Source organism: Lethenteron reissneri, chromosome 20 (genome assembly GCF_015708825.2).
Source record: "Lethenteron reissneri isolate LAM-NWPU_2019-01 chromosome 20, ASM1570882v1, whole genome shotgun sequence".
NCBI classification, from domain to species: domain Eukaryota; kingdom Metazoa; phylum Chordata; class Hyperoartia; order Petromyzontiformes; family Petromyzontidae; genus Lethenteron; species Lethenteron reissneri.
The window spans coordinates 12,174,280-12,192,912 of NC_083798.1; the positions used below are offsets into that span (position 1 = coordinate 12,174,280).

The 18,633-nt window shown below is 52.4% G+C and overlaps 1 protein-coding gene across 2 annotated transcripts; it reads left to right on the forward strand.

The window, feature by feature from the left end:
- The first annotated feature begins 1,434 nt into the window (after nt 1-1,434).
- On the forward strand, nt 1,435-16,678 carry LOC133344766 (homeobox protein DLX-6-like). Of its 2 annotated transcripts, XM_061554905.1 has the most exons (4): nt 1,435-1,551; nt 4,793-5,131; nt 7,033-7,226; nt 14,943-16,678. In XM_061554905.1, the coding sequence occupies exons 2-4, from the start codon at nt 4,849-4,851 to the stop codon at nt 15,207-15,209; spliced, it is 744 nt and encodes a 247-aa protein (XP_061410889.1). In that variant the 5' UTR covers nt 1,435-1,551; nt 4,793-4,848; the 3' UTR covers nt 15,210-16,678. The 2 variants fall into 2 exon arrangements, with proteins under 2 accessions (XP_061410889.1, XP_061410888.1); XM_061554904.1 differs by lacking the exon at nt 1,435-1,551 and having other exon boundaries at nt 4,704-5,131.
- Nucleotides 16,679-18,633: the final 1,955 nt, after the last annotated feature.

Sequence of the window (18,633 nt, forward strand, 5' to 3'; positions counted from 1 at the left end):
AGAGAGCCGCTATCGCTCCAGCCCCACGAGTGGTAACATCACGTTAGGTGAATATGCCCTCCTCAAATAATTCCGCTGACCAACAGCGTTCCGGACTGTTCTGATTGAAACTAATCGTCGTTTGTGCGCATCTCTATAGTATTATACATATGTGTGTATGTGTGTGCATGCATGCATGCATGGTTATGTGTGTGTGTATATATATGAGGAGCGCTAGTGCAACGTTTAGCGCGATGCGTTAAGGACCCGGCGACCCGAATTCGATTCCCGCTCACGGCTAACACTAGTGACGATTATCTGAACCGGTCCGGGGCCTCCCTTAGGTCGACTCAGCCTCAAATTTGTACCCGATGCTATGTGTAAACATCGCCACTGGGGAGGCAAAAGCGGCCGGGAGTGCTGTCTGTTGGCCGTGCCGACCTTCATAGGTGCTCGCTAACAGCACTTGCCCCAACAGTCTGGAAAAAACCTACACGGGAGACCTTTGTCTTTGTATATATATACTGTATCACACATATATGTACGTCTCGAGAGCGCACGACTCGGATAAACAGTCGTTGTGGGCATTCGCGTGTAGTTATTATTTGAATGGTGCAAGCACGTGTAAGGTAAATTATAGAGGGCTGCCGCTGCTGCTGCTGCTGCTGCCTCCTCTATCTCCCCCCCCCTCCTCTCTCCTTGCCCCCCCCCCCCACCCGAGCGAGCGAGGCGTCCGCGTTACGCGCGGAAGATTTTTGTCACCGAGCGCCGCCGGCGTCCGCGGCGTCCCCCCCCGTGAACGCGCGATGACGACTCGACGCGCCCGAGTGAGAGCGTGAGAGAGCGTGAGAGAGTGTGAGAGAGAGCGTGAGAGAGTGTGAGAGAGAGCGTGAGAGAGCGCGCCAGAGAGCGTGAGAGAGCGTGAGAGAGAGCGTGAGAGAGCGCGCCAGAGAGCGTGAGAGAGCGTGAGAGAGAGCGTGAGAGAGCGTGAGAGAGAGCGTGAGAGAGAGCGTGAGAGAGCGTGAGAGAGAGCGTGAGAGAGCGTGAGAGAGAGCGTGAGAGAGCGTGAGAGAGCGTGAGAGGCCGTGCGTGAGAGGCTGTGCGTGAGAGGCCGTGCGTGTGGTGCGCGCGCGAGCGTGAGACCCAACACGGTACCCGTGCGTGAGAAGGAGTGAGGGAGAGAGCGCGCGTGAGAAGGAGTGAGTGAGAGAGAGAGAGAGCGTGAGAAGGAGTGAGTGAGAGAGAGAGCGTGAGAAGGAGTGAGGGAGAGAGCGCGCGTGAGAAGGAGTGAGAGAGAGAGAGCGTGAGAAGGAGTGATAGCACGTCGTACGCCCACACCGGTGTACTGTGCCCACCTCCCCCGCTGCTACGCGTACCACGCACGCCCCCCACCCCAGCACCCCCAGCGCCATGCCGCCTTGGGACGCACGTAGGTCCGTTTCGACGGAAATTCGCCGCGAAGGCGCCGCGCGTGTTTCTGCGGCGTGCGGCGAGCGGCGCTGAAGACGAAGTCGCGGGGAGGAATTGCGGGCGACTCGGCGTGACCTGGACCCCCCCCGTCACCCCCACACGGTGAGGAATAACGACACCCCCCCCCCCATTACCGGACCCCCACTTGTTCTATCAGAGCAGCACGCTGCCGGCTGGAGACTCCAATCAAGACCCCCCCACCCCACTCCCCGCGGCATGCCACATTACCGTCGCTATTAATCGGTGTTCGCATGTCGATCAAATGTATACAAGGCTGTGTATATATGGATATTTGTGTTGTCCGCCATACTGGGCATATGTGAAAAAAAGCTTAATAGTTGATCGGATTCCTCCAGTATAAATAAATATTCTGATTCTGTATATGTGTGTGTATATATATGGATCGCACATTTAAACAGATGTATACATGTGTATATTTGGCATCAGCATTAAGTTATAACACACACCGTAATAATCGTGACAGCGTTTCGGGGAATGGATCTTCACAGCTCAGAAAGTAGCGCTGCTCCTGATTTTTTGTTGTTGTAAAAATGCGTAACAGTCGTCTGGTCTTTACGCAGTGATTTACATATCGGTCACCTCGAAAGCACGAAACATCAGCCACCATATATATACACACACATACACCTCTGCAGAAGATTATAACTCGCGATTATGATAATGTTATCATCTTCAGCGCTTTGACAATCCACTGCTGGACGAATGCGCTCCATGCCGTGTCAGTCATAGATGGGTGGTTGGTGGTGGTGGTGGTGGTTTTGACCATACTTCACCAGGCAATGTTAATGACACACGCGTCGATAACTATTTTCACAACTGACAACAGATTATCTTAACGTGATTTTTTGTCGGTGTGTAATTACGAATTATTACGCCACGCCTGTGGTTGTAGACATCACGGACGCGTAACGCACATGGCGCCATTTCGCTTTGTTATTTTTAAGAAGTACAGCAACAACAACAACAACAACAAAAACATCCAACACGTGTTTACATTAATCATGCTGCTTGTTGCTGGTTCGCTCGGCATGTTGAATCCTTTCCGGTCTGTTCTAGGCGACGCGTGATGACAGTATACACATAGACACAGCGCATACATATGCCGTACATATATATATATATAACATTGCCTCTGGTGGCTCGCTAATCGTGCTCTGCATCATGTTGCAAGTTTTTTGTTTCGTGTTGTTGACTGCACTCCGCGATCTCTATAAGAGCTGCGTTAATTAGCGGCGTGGGGGGGCGAGATTCGACAGAGACGCGAGCTCGCACGTGCTTCTCCTGTGTGACGTAGCTTCGACCATTTAAAATGGCGTTTACCTTCGAGCTGGAGGTCATTATATATATTCTCCCTTTAAAAATAATAGGTATAATAATAATCATCATCATCGTCATCTAACTGTACAACAAAACAAGTCGAAGGCGGTTTAATTGACTTCCGTTGAACGAAATCAATTGCGGGCAGACCTTCGATGATTCGCCGATATTGAACCGATATCGAACCGGTTTAACGGAGCGCTCTGACGCCCGATTTAAATAATGATGTTATGTAAATGAAAAACGAAAAAATATCTACTCGTTTGATCGTCTAAACGCACGGCGAATTTATCTGAATACACTTTGGCGCTGGACTGTTTAACACACATAGACGAATTTTCGCAATTTCGTGTCTTTTAAATTCGCCAGCGTTTTTCAACTGGCGATACATTTCCAACAACAAGCATCGCCACACAACAACAACCACCACAGAACAGGTTCCACATTAGAGTTTTATTATCGTCAAATGTAAGAACCATACAATTTCGCAATAAAAGTAACATTTTTTGGCGATTCGTGTCCCATGTTTTTCAGCCAAATATATATACACACATATACACATATATATACATACACAACCACTATATTATATACGCCGTGAGGTAGGCGGCCGCAATATTGATCGCTATTTTTTTCTCCTCTATGCGCGGCGTCAAATGCGTGTGCGTTTGAATTTGCGTATGTGCGTGCTTTAGTGTGTGGGGAGCGGTAGTGTAGCGGTTAGCGCGCTGCGCTATGAACCGGGCGCCCAGAGTTTGATTCCCGTTCGTGGCCAACACCGGTGACGATTATCTGAACCGGTTTTGGGCCTCCGTCAAAGTCGACTCAGCATCAAATGAGTACCTGGTGCGGTGTGTAAACATCGCCGCGAGGGAGACAAAGGCGGTAGGGCGTGGTGCTGGCCACCCACCCACTCGTGTGCCGTGCCGGCCTTCATAGGTGCTACTCGCTAACAGCACTTGCCCCAACAGTCTGTTAAGGCTGCACGGGGGATCTTTGTCTTTGTGTGCGTGCAATGGAATAGCCGTCGGTCCATTGCATTCGCGCGGGCCCATATTTTATCAATTAAACGAACCCCTAACGAAATATTTCAGAAGTGGCTATGAACCAGTGATTTAAACAAATTAGCCCGTCCCATTCAATTGTCTCAAAAATAGAAAGTTAGACAATCCATACAGATTTGTTTTTTTTTTTACCCAATAAACGCGCAGTACAGCGAGCCCATTCGGAGGACACCCTTCCCTTCAACTGGTAATTTTGGCCCAAGACGAGGATGATGATGATGATGCTGGTGGTGGTGGTGGTCGCTGGTGGTGGTGGTGGTGGCTGGTGTTGGTGGTGGTGCTGGTAACAGTGGAAGGAGTACGAGTAATAATATTAATGTGGCCCCGGGTTGAGCCGGGATCGTGACGACACGGCGGCAGCCAATGGGGGAGCGCGGCGTGCGAGCGACAACGCCGTTCCAATATCTGCCCCAGTCTAATCCATATGCAGCAGGTAGCCGGGCAGCAGCAGCAGCGACAGCGGCTCTGGCGATGTTGGCGATGTTGGTGGTGAAGAAGTTTTTACTCGACTCGGCTTAAATCGCGCGCCCTTCCAGCCATCCCTCCCCCCCCGGGGGTTTGGTAAAAGAGAGCGTCCGATCAATCGCCGCTCCTCGCCGCCGGCATCCTCGCTCGCAATCGTAGCAGCAGCAGCAGCCTCCTCCTCGTCTTCGCCTCCTCGTATATCGTCGTCATCATCATCAGCATCTTATTATATTTAGATTTTTTTTCGGAGGGGGTGGTGGTTGTTGGGGGGGGAGAGGGGGCGCGGGGGGGGCGCAAAAAGAATCCACCTTTTATCGATCACCACCCCCCCCCCATCATAACCCCCCCCCACCACCCCCCCCCCCTTCATCCCCCCCCCCCCGGCTAGCCCGTAACACCCAGACGCACTCGCCTGGCGTGGTTATGTCGCTCTATGATGACCATGAGCGCAATGGCTGACGGATTGGACGCGCCAGACTGCAGCGGCGGCAAGTCGGCCTTCCTCGAGTTCGGCCAGGGCGGCCACCCGCACATGATGAGCGCATCGACGGCCGCCACGTCCATGGCGCACCACACGCACCACTACCCGTCACACTGCCTGCCCTCGGCCGGGCACGACAGCTCGTACGCGGCCGCCGCCGCAGCCGCAGCCGCCGCCGCCGCAGCCTCGTCGTACCAGAGCAGACCGCTGGGCTACCCCTACCTGAACCCCATCGGCAGCGGGACCGGCGGCGCTTCGGGGGGCTACAGCCTCGGCGCGCTGCCCTCCTACCAGCCGAGCAGCGCGCTCAGCCAGACGCGGCTCGACGACACGGGTGAGCGCGCCGCCGGCAAATCGATGTTCTTGTTGTCGATGTTGTTGTTGCTGCTGCTGTGGTTGTTAACGCAGCGCGTGGTTGTTGTTGGTTGTTGTTGTTTCTGCGACTGCAAGACGGCCTCGGTGCGCGTGTGTAGGACGTGCGCGAACAGCGCGTTAGCAATGCTTTGTTTGGCGGTGCTGATCCGTTCATTATTCATAAATGGTTATTTGAAGGTAAATTAAGAGCACTCTTCTCGTTACGTGAATGATGCCGCGTGGTATAATCGCTCTTGACGCGCGACGAGAGAGAGAGATTGAGAGACACTCGCGTAATTTACGAGCTACAAAAAAAATGTCCCGTGCCGTAGGGGGGAGACACTGCCGCGTTCCCGAAGCCGGAAAATAACCGTACGACTTGTGACCTCGACGTTACAGCCAAGCAGTGGTGTTGTCGTCGTTTTAATAGTTATCATTTACTTTCTGTTAAAAAAAAATGTTAATCTACAAAAATTTAAAGCGACATTCACCGTAGCACGTGCATAACACGCGTCGTGAGTGAACGCATGTAACACGTTGCGCGTGTAACCCGCGGTGTAAACGACGACTCCGACTATTATCAGTGAACATCTATTATTCGTCGACAATTTCTGTATCGATCGATATGACTCTTTATATCGGTAACCAACAAACTCGGTGTAGATTCTGCAGTTTTGGCGCGGGAAAGCGGCGGCATCGTTAGCCGGATTTGGATTCTCGCGCGCAATCCGCGAACGATGTTGCGGGACGATTGATTCATTCATTCGTTCATATATCACTTGCATTGAATTATCGCACACGCTATACGGGCAGCCACGTTTACACGGCTGTGTGTTTCAACGTTGGTTGCCCGATTATTATTATGATTATTATAATATGTGTGTCTCTGACATCTCGTTTGTAATTTAATTTTTGTTCCATACGACGTCAACAAACCGGCGGCGGTCCTAGTCCCCGGGAGGAAGGGGTATTCACTGTCAGCTTCACAATCGGACGACAAACAGCACGCTTTGGTAATTGCCCTCCGAGAGGATAATTGCTGGACTGCCGTTGCTGCTGGTTACCGTAACTGGTATCAAACCATCGTCGACAGACTCGGTAGCCAAAACCCCACATCGCCAAAAGCGTTCGTGGTGCAGCTGCCGGTCACCTCGGTGAGTTTGCCCGTAACGCCTGGGTCTGCTCCGTGACCCACTGCGGGCGAGGCTTTTGACACTTGACGTGACGGCCTCGAGGTGCACCTAGCCTGGAACTACGTCGATCTTTGACCATAACACGGCGAGCGAATGCTGCCCGCGAGTTTGTCTTCAACGTTTTACGAGGGAGGTTTGACGCCGTTTCGGGTTAGCCCGGTCAATTAAGCGGTGTTCAACTTGGACAATGATTTGTAGATATTAATTGATTGATAATAACAAAAACAATCAATGTCAATGCATTTTGGACAAATGTTCAGCGATGTTATACGCACACATACACATTCACAAACAGCGCAGTCTTATGTGTAGTTTAAACAATAATTAAAACAAATGTTAATGTACAGCTCTGTGGTCAATCCGCTGCAAGAGGAAGGCCTTCCCAGCTCGTGTCGGTCATGTGGCCATACTTCACCACGATAGACTGCGTGATTTAGTGCAGGAGTAGTGTGTGGTGGCGGGAGGTGTTCAAGTGCGGCGCTGGTATCGCTCGCCACTGATGTTAGCCGTAGTCGTTAATCAAACTAAGCTTTGTCGGGATCGTGGTGCAGTTCAGTGCGCTAACCACTGCGCCACCGCTCCACCCGCTACACTAAAATATTGACGTCAAACCAACAACAACAACAACGCCAAATAGTTGTTCGTTTAATTCACATCACTAACAACGGCCACGTGTCCCTCTGCCCAGACCCCGACAAGACGCCGGTGATTCACAACGGCGAGCTGCGCTTCAACGGCAAGGGCAAGAAGATCCGCAAGCCGCGCACCATCTACTCGAGCCTGCAGCTGCAGGCGCTCAACCGCCGCTTCCAGCAGACGCAGTACCTGGCGCTGCCCGAGCGTGCCGAGCTCGCCGCCTCCCTGGGACTCACGCAGACCCAGGTGCCCCGCGCGTCTCCACGGCGTCTCTGTGCGTGCGTGTCCCCCCGGTGCTGGCCACCCACCACCTCGTGTGCCGTGCCGGGCACGCGTTAGGGTGCTAACTCGCGAACAAGCACCTGCCCCCCGACAGTCTAGTTAGGGCTATAGGGGTGGGGTTGTCTTTGTCTTTGTGATGATGGCCACCCACCACCGCGTGTGTCGTGCCGGGCCTTCATTAGGTGTTAGCTCAGAGCACTTGCCCCGAAAGTCTGTTAAGGCTATACGGGGGATCTGTGTCTTTTTGTGTGTGTGTATATATACGAACCCGGCGAGCCGAGTTAGATTCCCGTTCACGGCCAAACAGCAGTGGCGAATATATGAACCGTTTTTGGGCCTCCGCTAGATCGGCTCAGCCTTAAATGAATACCTGGTGCAATGTGTAAATAGCTCCACTGGGAAGACAAAGGCGGCAGGGCGTGGTGCTGACCGCCCAACCCCCGTGTGCCATGCCGGCCTTCAGAGGTGCTCGCGAACAGCACTTCTCCCAACAGTCTGTCAAGGCTATACGGGGGATCTTTGTCTTTGCGCCGTTGCGCAGCGCAGGTGGTGCAACAGGGAGGGCACAGGTGGTGCAACTGCGAGTGATCTCAGCCAGTTAACCCATAACACCTGGGTCTGTTCAGTGACCTCCTCCTACCCACGAGCTGTCGACACTTCACGTGATGGCCTCAAAGCGTACCAAGCCTGGCACGAGCGCTGGTGGTGAGGTCACCGTCACTCTCGTGGACGAACGGCGTCTGCTGTGAGTGTGCGTATTCTTTCACGTGCGCGAAGCTGCGGTGCAGTGGTTAGACCGATTTTGACGATACCTAACGGCCAACATCGAATGGCGAATATCTGAACTGGTCCTGCGCCTAGGCGAGATCGACTCAGCCTGAAACGAGTGCCGGTTGTAGCGTGTAAACTTCAGCACATGGAGGGGGGGTGGGGGGTTGGAGACACAAAGGTGGTGTTCAATACACACCCCGTGCGTCGCTCCCGGTCTCCATTAGGTGCTCGCGAATAGCACTTTGCCCCAACAGTCTGTGCTAGCGATAAGGTGGGAACCTTTGTCTTTGTCTTTTCACGTCGGAGAAATACAGAGCCCTCTCTGAGTCACGCGCCGTGTACATGAAGATGGTTTGGTTTGTGCGGTTTTGTTTAACGCTGGTCAGTGCGGACTTGGTGAAGGTGGGGAGCATACAAGTCCGGTACAATAACTGATGATTGCTGCCATGTCCTCTGTCTCGTGTGTATATATACGTGTGTGTATGTGTGCGACTTGGATGAACTCTCAATTTAAATACTGAACAAAAAATCACCCATTTTAGATATCACTCACCTCTGACGTTCGCCATGACATTGTGTGGTTGTAATCGTGTGTGTGTGTAGGATACGGGGGGGTGTGTGTTGGCTTCAACGCCATTTATGAGTCGCAAGACTCTTTTTCGATGGATTCCTGCATAAGGATGTTTGGCCCATTATTCCGTTCGAAAAATGTATTTCTCTAAAAATGTAATTCTCGAAGAAACCCTACCACACATTAGAGGGGACAACACTCGAGTCTCCACACGCATGGATTCAGGAATCCATTTTCTGACACCGCCATCTGCTGGCTTACCTCACAGCTCAGCGGACATGTAAGTTCCACACGAATCTATGCGTGAACCACCAACCCTTGGATGGCAGACATGCACCACCAGCGGATACGGACTCGCTTGATTTCCGGGCAGGATTTCCCAAGCTGCCAAAGCACACACATTCTCCACCTTTAATCCCACAACGACAACACCACCGCCATCACCACTACGACCACCACCATCACCACTACGACCACCACCACCACACGCCGCTACTCGAAGACGCAATTATCTGGCTCAATGTAAAATCATAGTTATTCCTCTGCATTAACATCAGGTCCACCACCACAACCACGACTATCACCAGCATTACCACCACCACCGCTATCACCCGACATCACCACCACCACCACCATCAACCACGCCATTGCCACGTTATCCCCTAACCCCTTCCCGGGTGAGATACCGCGGGGCCCGTCGTGGGAGGAAGCGGGTCCCGGGGTGCGATGTTGCGAGGCGAGCTCTGGAATGTGTCTAATTGTTTCGACGCAACCACAATCGGCAAAACCATTAGACCTGCGCTTGTGTGCCACTTGTATTCGTTTCCGCACGTGCGCGTGAGTGCAATGCCGCGAACAGCGAGACAGACACCGCGTGGATGCAGATTGCATGCACCAGGGACACGCTTTTCTCTCTCTCACGCAGCAGAGTAACCCCCCCCCTCCCACCTTGTGTAGCCTACATAGACTGTTGGGGCAAGCACCTGTCAAAGCCGGGTAGCCAGCACGACCCCCCCCCAAACCCGCGCCGCCTTTGTCTCCCCAAGTCGCGATGTTTACGCATCGCATCAGGTACTTATAATTGAGGCGGAGTCGACCTAGTGTTGGCCCAGCACCTGGTGTAGATGTCACTCGCGACTGACGCTCTTCCCGTGGTCCAAAATCGAACCGGATTCACGCCAAACCACTGCGCCACCGCCCCGAACACCCCCAGTATAAACACGCAGGTACACGCACGTACACACACTCGCGCCTGATACATATACATGCACACGCATGCCCAAAACAAAGACAGCGCGCAAAGGTCGCCCGTATAGCCTTAAACCGGCTTCGAGGGCAAGTGCTGCTAGTGAGATGGTATGGCCGCGCCCACGTCTGTCCGCCTTTGTCTCCCCAGTGCGGATATGCACACACCGCACCAGGTACTCATTTAAGGCCGAGTAGACCTCGGGGAGGCCAAGACCCTGTTCCGATATTCGCGGGAATCGAACTCAGGTGGCTGGGTTCGTAGCGCGGTGCGCTAAGCACTGCCCCACCGCTCCCCACCCAATACACAAAGACAAAGATCCCCCGTATAACCTTAACATACTGTAGGGGCAAGTGCTGTTAGCGAGCACCTATGAAGGCCGGAACTGCACACGAGGGGGTGCGTGGCCAGCACCACGCCCGACCACATTTCTCTCCCCAGTGACGATGTTTACACACCGCATCAGGTACGCATGTGAGGCTGAGTCGACCTAGGGGAGGCCCAGGACCGGTTCAGATAATCGTCACTGGTGTTGGCCGTGAGCGGGAATCGAACCCGGGTCGCCGGGTTCCTAGCGCAGCGCGCTAAGCACTGCCCCACCGCTCCCCACCCAATACACTCACACACGCGCACTAACACCCGACACACGCGCGCGCACACGCAGCACACAATTGACAGTGACACCGCGTTAATTTGTTATCTCCGAGAAGGCAGAGACGTCACCCCTCAGGATTCACGTCTGGGACACCAAGCCCGCACAACTGGACTCCCAGTGCAAGGGGTCTCCGATAGCTCCCAGCTCTCAGGCGCGGCAGTTTTATCTATATAGTGTATATATATATAGTGTGTGTATATATATAAATGGTTTAAAGTGTCTCAAATCCCCTGCGCAGCTGCTATCCACCCAGCACTGAAAAGTGTAGCGCACCACACTTGTAATGCTGTAGTCGATGGACAGGCGGTGGGATGACGTGTGGGTAATCCCACCTCTTCCAACACGTCTGGTCGACGTGGAAGAGTAGACCAAATACTGTACCCACCCCCCCCCCCCCACCCCTGGAGGTCGTTCCTGGGCGGAGGGAGTCCCTAATGCTTACCAGCAGTTGCGTAAGAAAGCAGGGGTGCCAATTGACAAAAAGCAATATCAACTGTGTGGGCCCTGGCCACGAATACTCGATGTGAGCGGGGAGATTGGTATGTGCCCTTGTGCACAGGTAATCATTTGGTGTGGCGCGACTTGACAATGTTCACAGGCGTGTGGGGCTGTGTGTGTGATGGGGAGCGGTGGTGTCGTGGTTAGCGCGCTGCGCTACGAACCCGGCGACCAGAGCTCGAATCCCGTTCACGGCCAGCACCGGTGACGATTATCTGAACCGATGCTGGGCCTCCCCTAGGTCGACTCAGACTTAAATGAGGTACTTGTGCGGTGCGTAAACCTTGCCAGAAGGGAGACAAAGGCGGCCGGGCGTATTTCTGGCCACCCACCCCCTCGTGTGCTGTTCTGGCCTTCATAGATGCTCGCTAACAGCACTTGCCCCAACAGTCTGTTGCGGCTATAAGGGGGATCTTTGTCTTAATGTGTGTGGATTGGGAGGGGGTCAGTTATTCTCTTGCAACACAAAGTGTGGACTGTAAAATTAAATATATCACGCAGGGTTGTGACTACACAAATATAAGAACTCAAGTAATACAAACAACCTATGACTCGATTATAAAAACCAAAATTGACAAAACACAGAGCGATGATTGTTCTGCTCCTACAGCCCTGAGCCAGTTGTTGCAATTCCTCATTCCTATGGCGGAGGGGGGGGGCGAGTATTTGCAAGAGAAGGACAACTTCCGTACAAAGGAGGTACCTATTGTATCGACCACCGTGTAATATGATGGGCTGAGGCCATCCCCTTAACCATCATTCGGACAGTTGTTAGTTGGCGACCGCCACTGATCTACCTAGCCAGGCAACCGAAATTATTTACTCAGAGGGACAAAAAATGTTGGGGGGGGGCAGGGGGGGGAGTTGGTGGAGGGGGCGGGGGGGAGTTGGTGGAGGGGAGGGGGGGATGTAGGGGGGGACTGGAGGGGGGGGCTGGAGGGGGGGGGGCTGGAGGGGGGGGGGGCTGGAGGGGGGGGGCTGCAGGGGGGGGCTGGAGGGAGGGCTGGAGGGGGTGGCTGGAGGGGGGGGCTGGAGGAGGGGGCTGGAGGGGGGGGGCTGGAGGGGGGGGGCTGGAGGGGGGGGCTGGAGGGGGGGGCTGGAGGGGGGGCTGGAGGGGGGGGGGCTGGAGGGGGGGGGGGCTGGAGGGGGGGGCTGGAGGGGGGGGCTGGAGGGGGGGGGGGCTGGAGGGGGGGGGGGCTGGAGGGGGGGGCTGGAGGGGGGGGCTGGAGGGGGGGGGGACTGGAGGGGGGGCGACCGCACGCAGAGCCCCATGCGCACTGCCGCCTGGTGACCAATCACAGCACCGGGCGCGATCGGCGATGCTCAGTCGCCCCACGCGGCGCGGCTGCATCTCCATGGCAACGGGTCCACGTTGCGAGCACAACGTGGAGATGAATTGACGCGTCTCGATGCGTTTCCACGTGTCAACTGCGCAGTGGTGGTTCTAATCAATCGGCTTCACTGCATTGGCCTTTCCATCCAATATTGTCCCGCAGCAGCATTTGTTTAAAGTAAGTGGTGTTCCACCTCGACACGCCGCGCCATACTTCACCGCGCTGGTCAGTGACGGGGTTGGTGAGGGTGGTGACATAGAAGCATAGGAGTGTAGTACAACAGTGCAATGTGCTGCACTGCCATCGGCTACACAACAGTCGGGTGTACAAACATCTAAACTGTTCGCGCGCCAATTATTTAAACCAGCCGCGTCATTTATACGAAAAACAAAAAACTTCACGTCCACTTTCGCAAGTAAAGTGGAGACATTTTCACGACGAGGCAAGCGATTTGTCTCTGCCTTGTCGTCAACGCCGAACACAAGCGGAGCCACTGCTCGACACGATATCCAATTGTTGTGTACCGTGCCCTGACAAGCACGAGGACAATGGGTTTTTGTTATTTTCTAATAGCGCACCAATCTGGCCATTTTTCGTTGTTGTTCCATTTTGTGTTGCGTTTGGTTGTGTTCTTATTGTGAAAGTCGAACAATCACGCAACCTGCAGAGCCCGGGTGAGGCCCCAATGCAGCAGTGGATTGATGAAGGCCTATATATGGTTTAGGTACTTGATGACCATATATATACACCCACACACACACACTCTGCACTAGCAGATGGAGCGTATTGCAACAGTACATGCGACTCAATGCATTCGTACACACAGCACGAGTACATATATATAAAGACAAAGATCCCCCGTGTAGCCTTAACAGACTGTTGGGCAAGTGCTATTAGCGAGCAGCTATGAAAGCCAGCACGGTACACGAAGGCCTAGGTGGCCAGAACCCCGCCCGGCCGTCTTTGTTTCCCTAGTGACGATGTTTACTCCACACCGCACCAGGTACTCATTTAAGGCTGAGTCGACCTAGGGGAGGCCCAGGAGCGGTTCAGATAATTGTCACCGGTGTTGGTCCAGAACGGGGATCGAACTCCTGGGTCGCCGGGTTCGTAGCGCAGCGTGCTAACCACTACACTACTGCCCCCTACACATATATATACTAATATATATACCCTATATACATACACTCGATGTATACACACACACGTCACTACCACAAACATCGCCAGGCAGCGGTGGCTATGCACATGGCCTGTAATCCGAGGTTGATGGATCACACGAATGTTGTTATAAAACTCCCTACCGGTCGTGGACAACGAGGTTGTGCCGCATTCTCCTGGCTCGCCAGGAGAATGCGGTACAACAGATGTGGACTTTAACAGTCTCGTCTGTAATATATAATATAGATATAGGACAGCAGAGCTGGGTTGTGTCGAGGGGGGTTCGGGTCGGCTCACCACGTGGCTGCATTCTCGCGACTCCGAGTCGTCGTCTCCCCTCGAGAGTGAGCGATGATTGTGCCCACGGTAAGTGTACAGGATGATGTGTGTGTCCTACTCGCGTGTGTGTGTGTCCTTCTCGTAACGATGCACAGTCAATGCCCGGAGGGGCAGCGCGATTTCCAGTCTCGAGCTCGAGACGAACTACCGAGCAGCAGCCGAAGGAGGGAGGGATGGCGTGGACCTCGGAGATGGAGCGATTAGATCGGCACGGGCGTGGGTTCTGGGTGGGGTTGATGGTTGTATTGAGCGCTGACGTAGACATGGGAAAGCCTTCATCCAGCAGTGGATTGATCATGGATGCTACTGTTACTGCCGATGATAATTGATTATGATGAATTACCGAATGCAATTCCACCGCCGTATCTGTGGGCAATACGCCTGCACATACGCCTCACAACCAACCAGGGATAACGGACAATGCACAATGGACGATATTATTTTGTTGCAATAATATGTTTAGAGACGCTTCTGATGCTGTGGGATAGTGGATCCTCATTAACTGAATTTGTAACACAGTAGTGTTTGTACACTCCTATGAGCGCGTGTATATTATCATTGATGTTTTGTAACAACATCAATATTTTTCGTGATCAAAGATCGATTAGATGAAAAGCCGATATATTAATTTTCTAAAATTCTGTTTTACTTAACATGTAAATGATCGCGTAAGAGCACAGACTTAACTATACTGCATTTCATCTATCTGCCCTCTCTCAGCTCTGAAGAAAGGTCATTATCCGAACCATCGGTCTCGGAAATTTTTTTCTCTTGTTATATTTTGGTGTCGTATTTCATTATGAAGATGTGTGTGTTTTAAACATGATTGTATACCAGTATCAGCACAGTCCTTGAATTGCATTTTAATAAAAAAACTGCATTATAAAATAGTATTGTGATGAGTGGTGAACCCAGCCAATTGAATTCACCAACCCGTATTGACCATCGCTGGTGAAGTATGGTCAAACAACCCCCACCCCCATGACTGACAGGATGTGGTGGAGGGCCTTAATCCAGCAGGAGATCGACCATAGCCTGATGCTGATGCTGCTGCTGCTGCTGTGAATATTAATTGACCAAAAGCGTGTGTTTCTGTCTCTTTTAGGTAAAAATCTGGTTCCAAAACAAACGCTCCAAATACAAGAAGCTGATGAAGGCTGGCGGCGCCGGGCTTGAGAACAACCCGTTAGTGAACACTGGCTGCCTGCCGCCCAGCCCGGTGTCAGGGCACCCCCAGCAAGCGGTGTGGGACATGGGCCCCCCGGCCGTCAAGGGCACGGTCATGTCCCCCGGAGCCTACATGCCCCCTTACTCCCACTGGTACTCACCATCGGCGCATCAAGAGAGCATGGCCAACCAGCCCGTCATGTAGCCAGGTCTCCGCGGGACGTGTGCGTCCCTCCTCCTCCTCATCCTCCATCCACGACTGCCCGCGAAACCACCCCTCTCCCAGACGGAGCTTCGGTGCCGCGGTTTAATTTAAACTGCATAAGCTGTAAATATATATATTTTTAAGAGAATTGAACACACGCGCGCTCTCTCACTCGCCACGCGGCACACGGGGATGCGCTGACACACGGCATACACGACTGCACCGGCGCGCACACCGCTGTGGCACGCGTACGCACACTTGCACGCACGATTACGTTACAGATACGCACACACGTGGATATATATATATATACACGCACGCACGGGCGCACGCACGCGAGTGATCAGAACCGAACTGACGAGGCTGTTGGTGGTTTCCAATTCGTGACTTATCTGCAGGCGATGAGCAATTAACGGGGTCCTCAGCGCAGCAGTGACAGCGGCGACGCTTCTGGGCTAAGCCGGTCTGGCAGATGAATCAGGAGTAGACGATCAGACACCTTGCCGGCACTTCTCAGCTACCGACACTCCCGCCGGAACCCAAAGCGGCTTCGTGGCCTCGCAGAAACGAGTTCGTTCGGGGCATCGTGGCCTCCGTAACTGGGTGAATTATGAAGCGAACGTCCCACCTCCGAATCGAATGAAGGATCACACAAAGGTAAAGCTCTCCCGTATATCCCTAACATACTGTATGGGGCAAGTGCTGCTAGCGAGCAGCACCTATGAAGGATCACGCACACACGATCAACAACAACAACATCGGCCGCCATTCGCCACCAAGTGGTGGTGACATCACCACGGCGCTTGTGCCAGGCTAGGTGCACTTTGAGGCCACACACACGAGCACACACGATCTCGCACACACAGACGGAGGAGGCCGCGCCGAGCCGGACTAGGAACAGATCTCGGACCGGATCCATTGATTGGTGCAGACAGAGAGTGGCCGGGACATGGCAGGGTGCGCGTCCCTTTGATGATGATGATGATAATAATAATAATAAGAAGAAGACGTTGTCGTTGGAGTCGTTGTTGTTTGTCGTCGTTGCTATTGTTGGACGTGTTGACCATCCGTGTTTATTATTACTGCAGTACACGTGTGTCCGCTTGGATGTACACAGTCCATTATTTGTGTATAATTGGCCGTGGATTGGAAGCGGTTTTGTGACATTTAACAATGATCACGAACTAGCGACGTTTTGCCTACCCTCCGCCCCCCCTCCCCACCACCACCACCACCACCGCTCCCCACTGGAATTTTGACTTCGTCCCAAAATTTGTAAATTACTGAGAAATTACTGATCGCAGCGCAGGACGGGACGGAAGGATATTGATCGATTGCGTGGCATTCCCACCCGTGTTCTGTATATATGGACTTTCTTCCTAGATGTACATAACGGAATATATGTTACATGGTTTGTAGTTTTTTTTCAAAAGCCGTCACGATGAAATAAATAAATGTTGCTAGAATAAAAAAAAACGTGCATTCTGTCGCGACTCGGTTCTGTTGAACGATTCGATGTGTTCATTTATTATTATGTTTGCTTTTACATGTCGCTGAAACAACAACAACACCGCGTGAACTATAAACGTGCAGCATTGTGTCGACTTTATATCTTCCTATCGCCACAGTTGAGGTTATTAAAAATGCATCATATAATGTGTTTACATATATACAGAGACAAAGATTACCCAGACCGGTCAACACAAACTTTTTGGTGCAAGTGCTGTTAGCAACCACCTATGAAGGCCAGCACGGCACACGAGAGGGTAGGTGGCCAGCACCACGCCCGGCCGCCTTTGTCTCCCGAGTGCCATTGTTTACACATCGCACCAGGTACTCATTTGAAACTGAGTCGACTTAGCGGGTTTCCCAGGACCGATTCAGAAAATCGTCACTGGTTGTTGGGGGTCGTGAGCGGGAATCGAACTCGGGTCACCGGGTTTGTAGAGCAGCGTGCCAACATCTACATTACCGATCCCCACATATATACATACACACATACGTACGTAAACCGTGACAACATTAACAAGAAGCGCGTGTGTCAAGATAAAGGCAATATAATGTTACCGTTAACAATGACTTGATTTTATATTATAAATACTACCATTATACGCTCATGATGCTGTACAAGGCACCCGTTATAAAACATCAATCAGCAATCAAACATACAATCCAGGACAAATAAATACATAAATCGCTTTTAAAACGCACAAAACAAAAACACTCGCTGGTGAGCGACAGGGCTAGGTCCTCACAATCGCGTCACAATTACAAACAATTGCGTCACAATTAAAACCAAACGCGTCACGCTCGCGTCACGCTCAAAACCAATCGGCACGTGCAATTCATTGTACTCTTCACAGTTTCAAGTACAACACACTATACATATATCCTTGTTGTAATACTGCAATTATAAGTAGCGCACGGCATTATATTTGTGAATACGTATACGGCGGTGTAGCTGGTAGCTGTGTGTAGACAACCACACAGCTCACCATTCGCTGCCGCAATTGGCACACAGTGGAGAAACACAGGTGGATGCATCTATCAGTCATATCTTAGACAGCCCATAACACCTGGGATATATCCCCACGTGACCTGCCGGCAGGGAGCCTTCCACACTTCAGGCGACGGCCTGGCAGTGCACCTAGCCTGGCACAAACACTGCGGTCACCGCGTGGCGAATGGCGGCTGCTGTGCGTGTGGCCGCAAGGAAGCCAATGAGTCACCCCCCAAGAGATTCAGAAATTGCTCACGGGGTCGAGTATCAATCAGTCGGTGAACACTGAACACAAACCATGAACGTAGCTCGATTGATAAATAATTATTAGTGACGTCACAACTCGCAATAAATTAATACAGAGACAAAGACCCCCCCGTATAGCCTTCACAGAGTGTTGGGGAAAGTGCTGTTTGCGAGCACCTATGAAGGCCGCAACAAGCACACGAGAGGGTAGGTGGTCAGCACCACCCCCGGGCGTCTTTGTCTCCCCAGTGGCGGTGTTTACTACACACCGCATCAGGTACTCATTTGAGACGGCGTCGACCTAGGGGAGGCCCAGGACCGATTCAAACAATCGTCACTGGTGTTGGCCGTGAGCGGGAATCGAACTCGAGTTGCCGGGTTCGTAGCGCAGCGCGCGAACCGCGACACTACCGTACTGTGTATACACATATATGTAAACATATATGTAAACATATATGTGTATACACAGTATGCACTACACACACATGCAGGCAGCAGCAGTGAGCAGGAGTTACATAAATGCACTGATCAAGACTCTTGCAGTGATTTCAAAGACGCTGCATACAAACTTTAAGCACGCCACTTGTATATACATTTGACGTGCATTTAACCGTGCACATTTTGTATAGCATCACTACACACACACATATATATAATGAAGGTTTACATCCCGCTTGT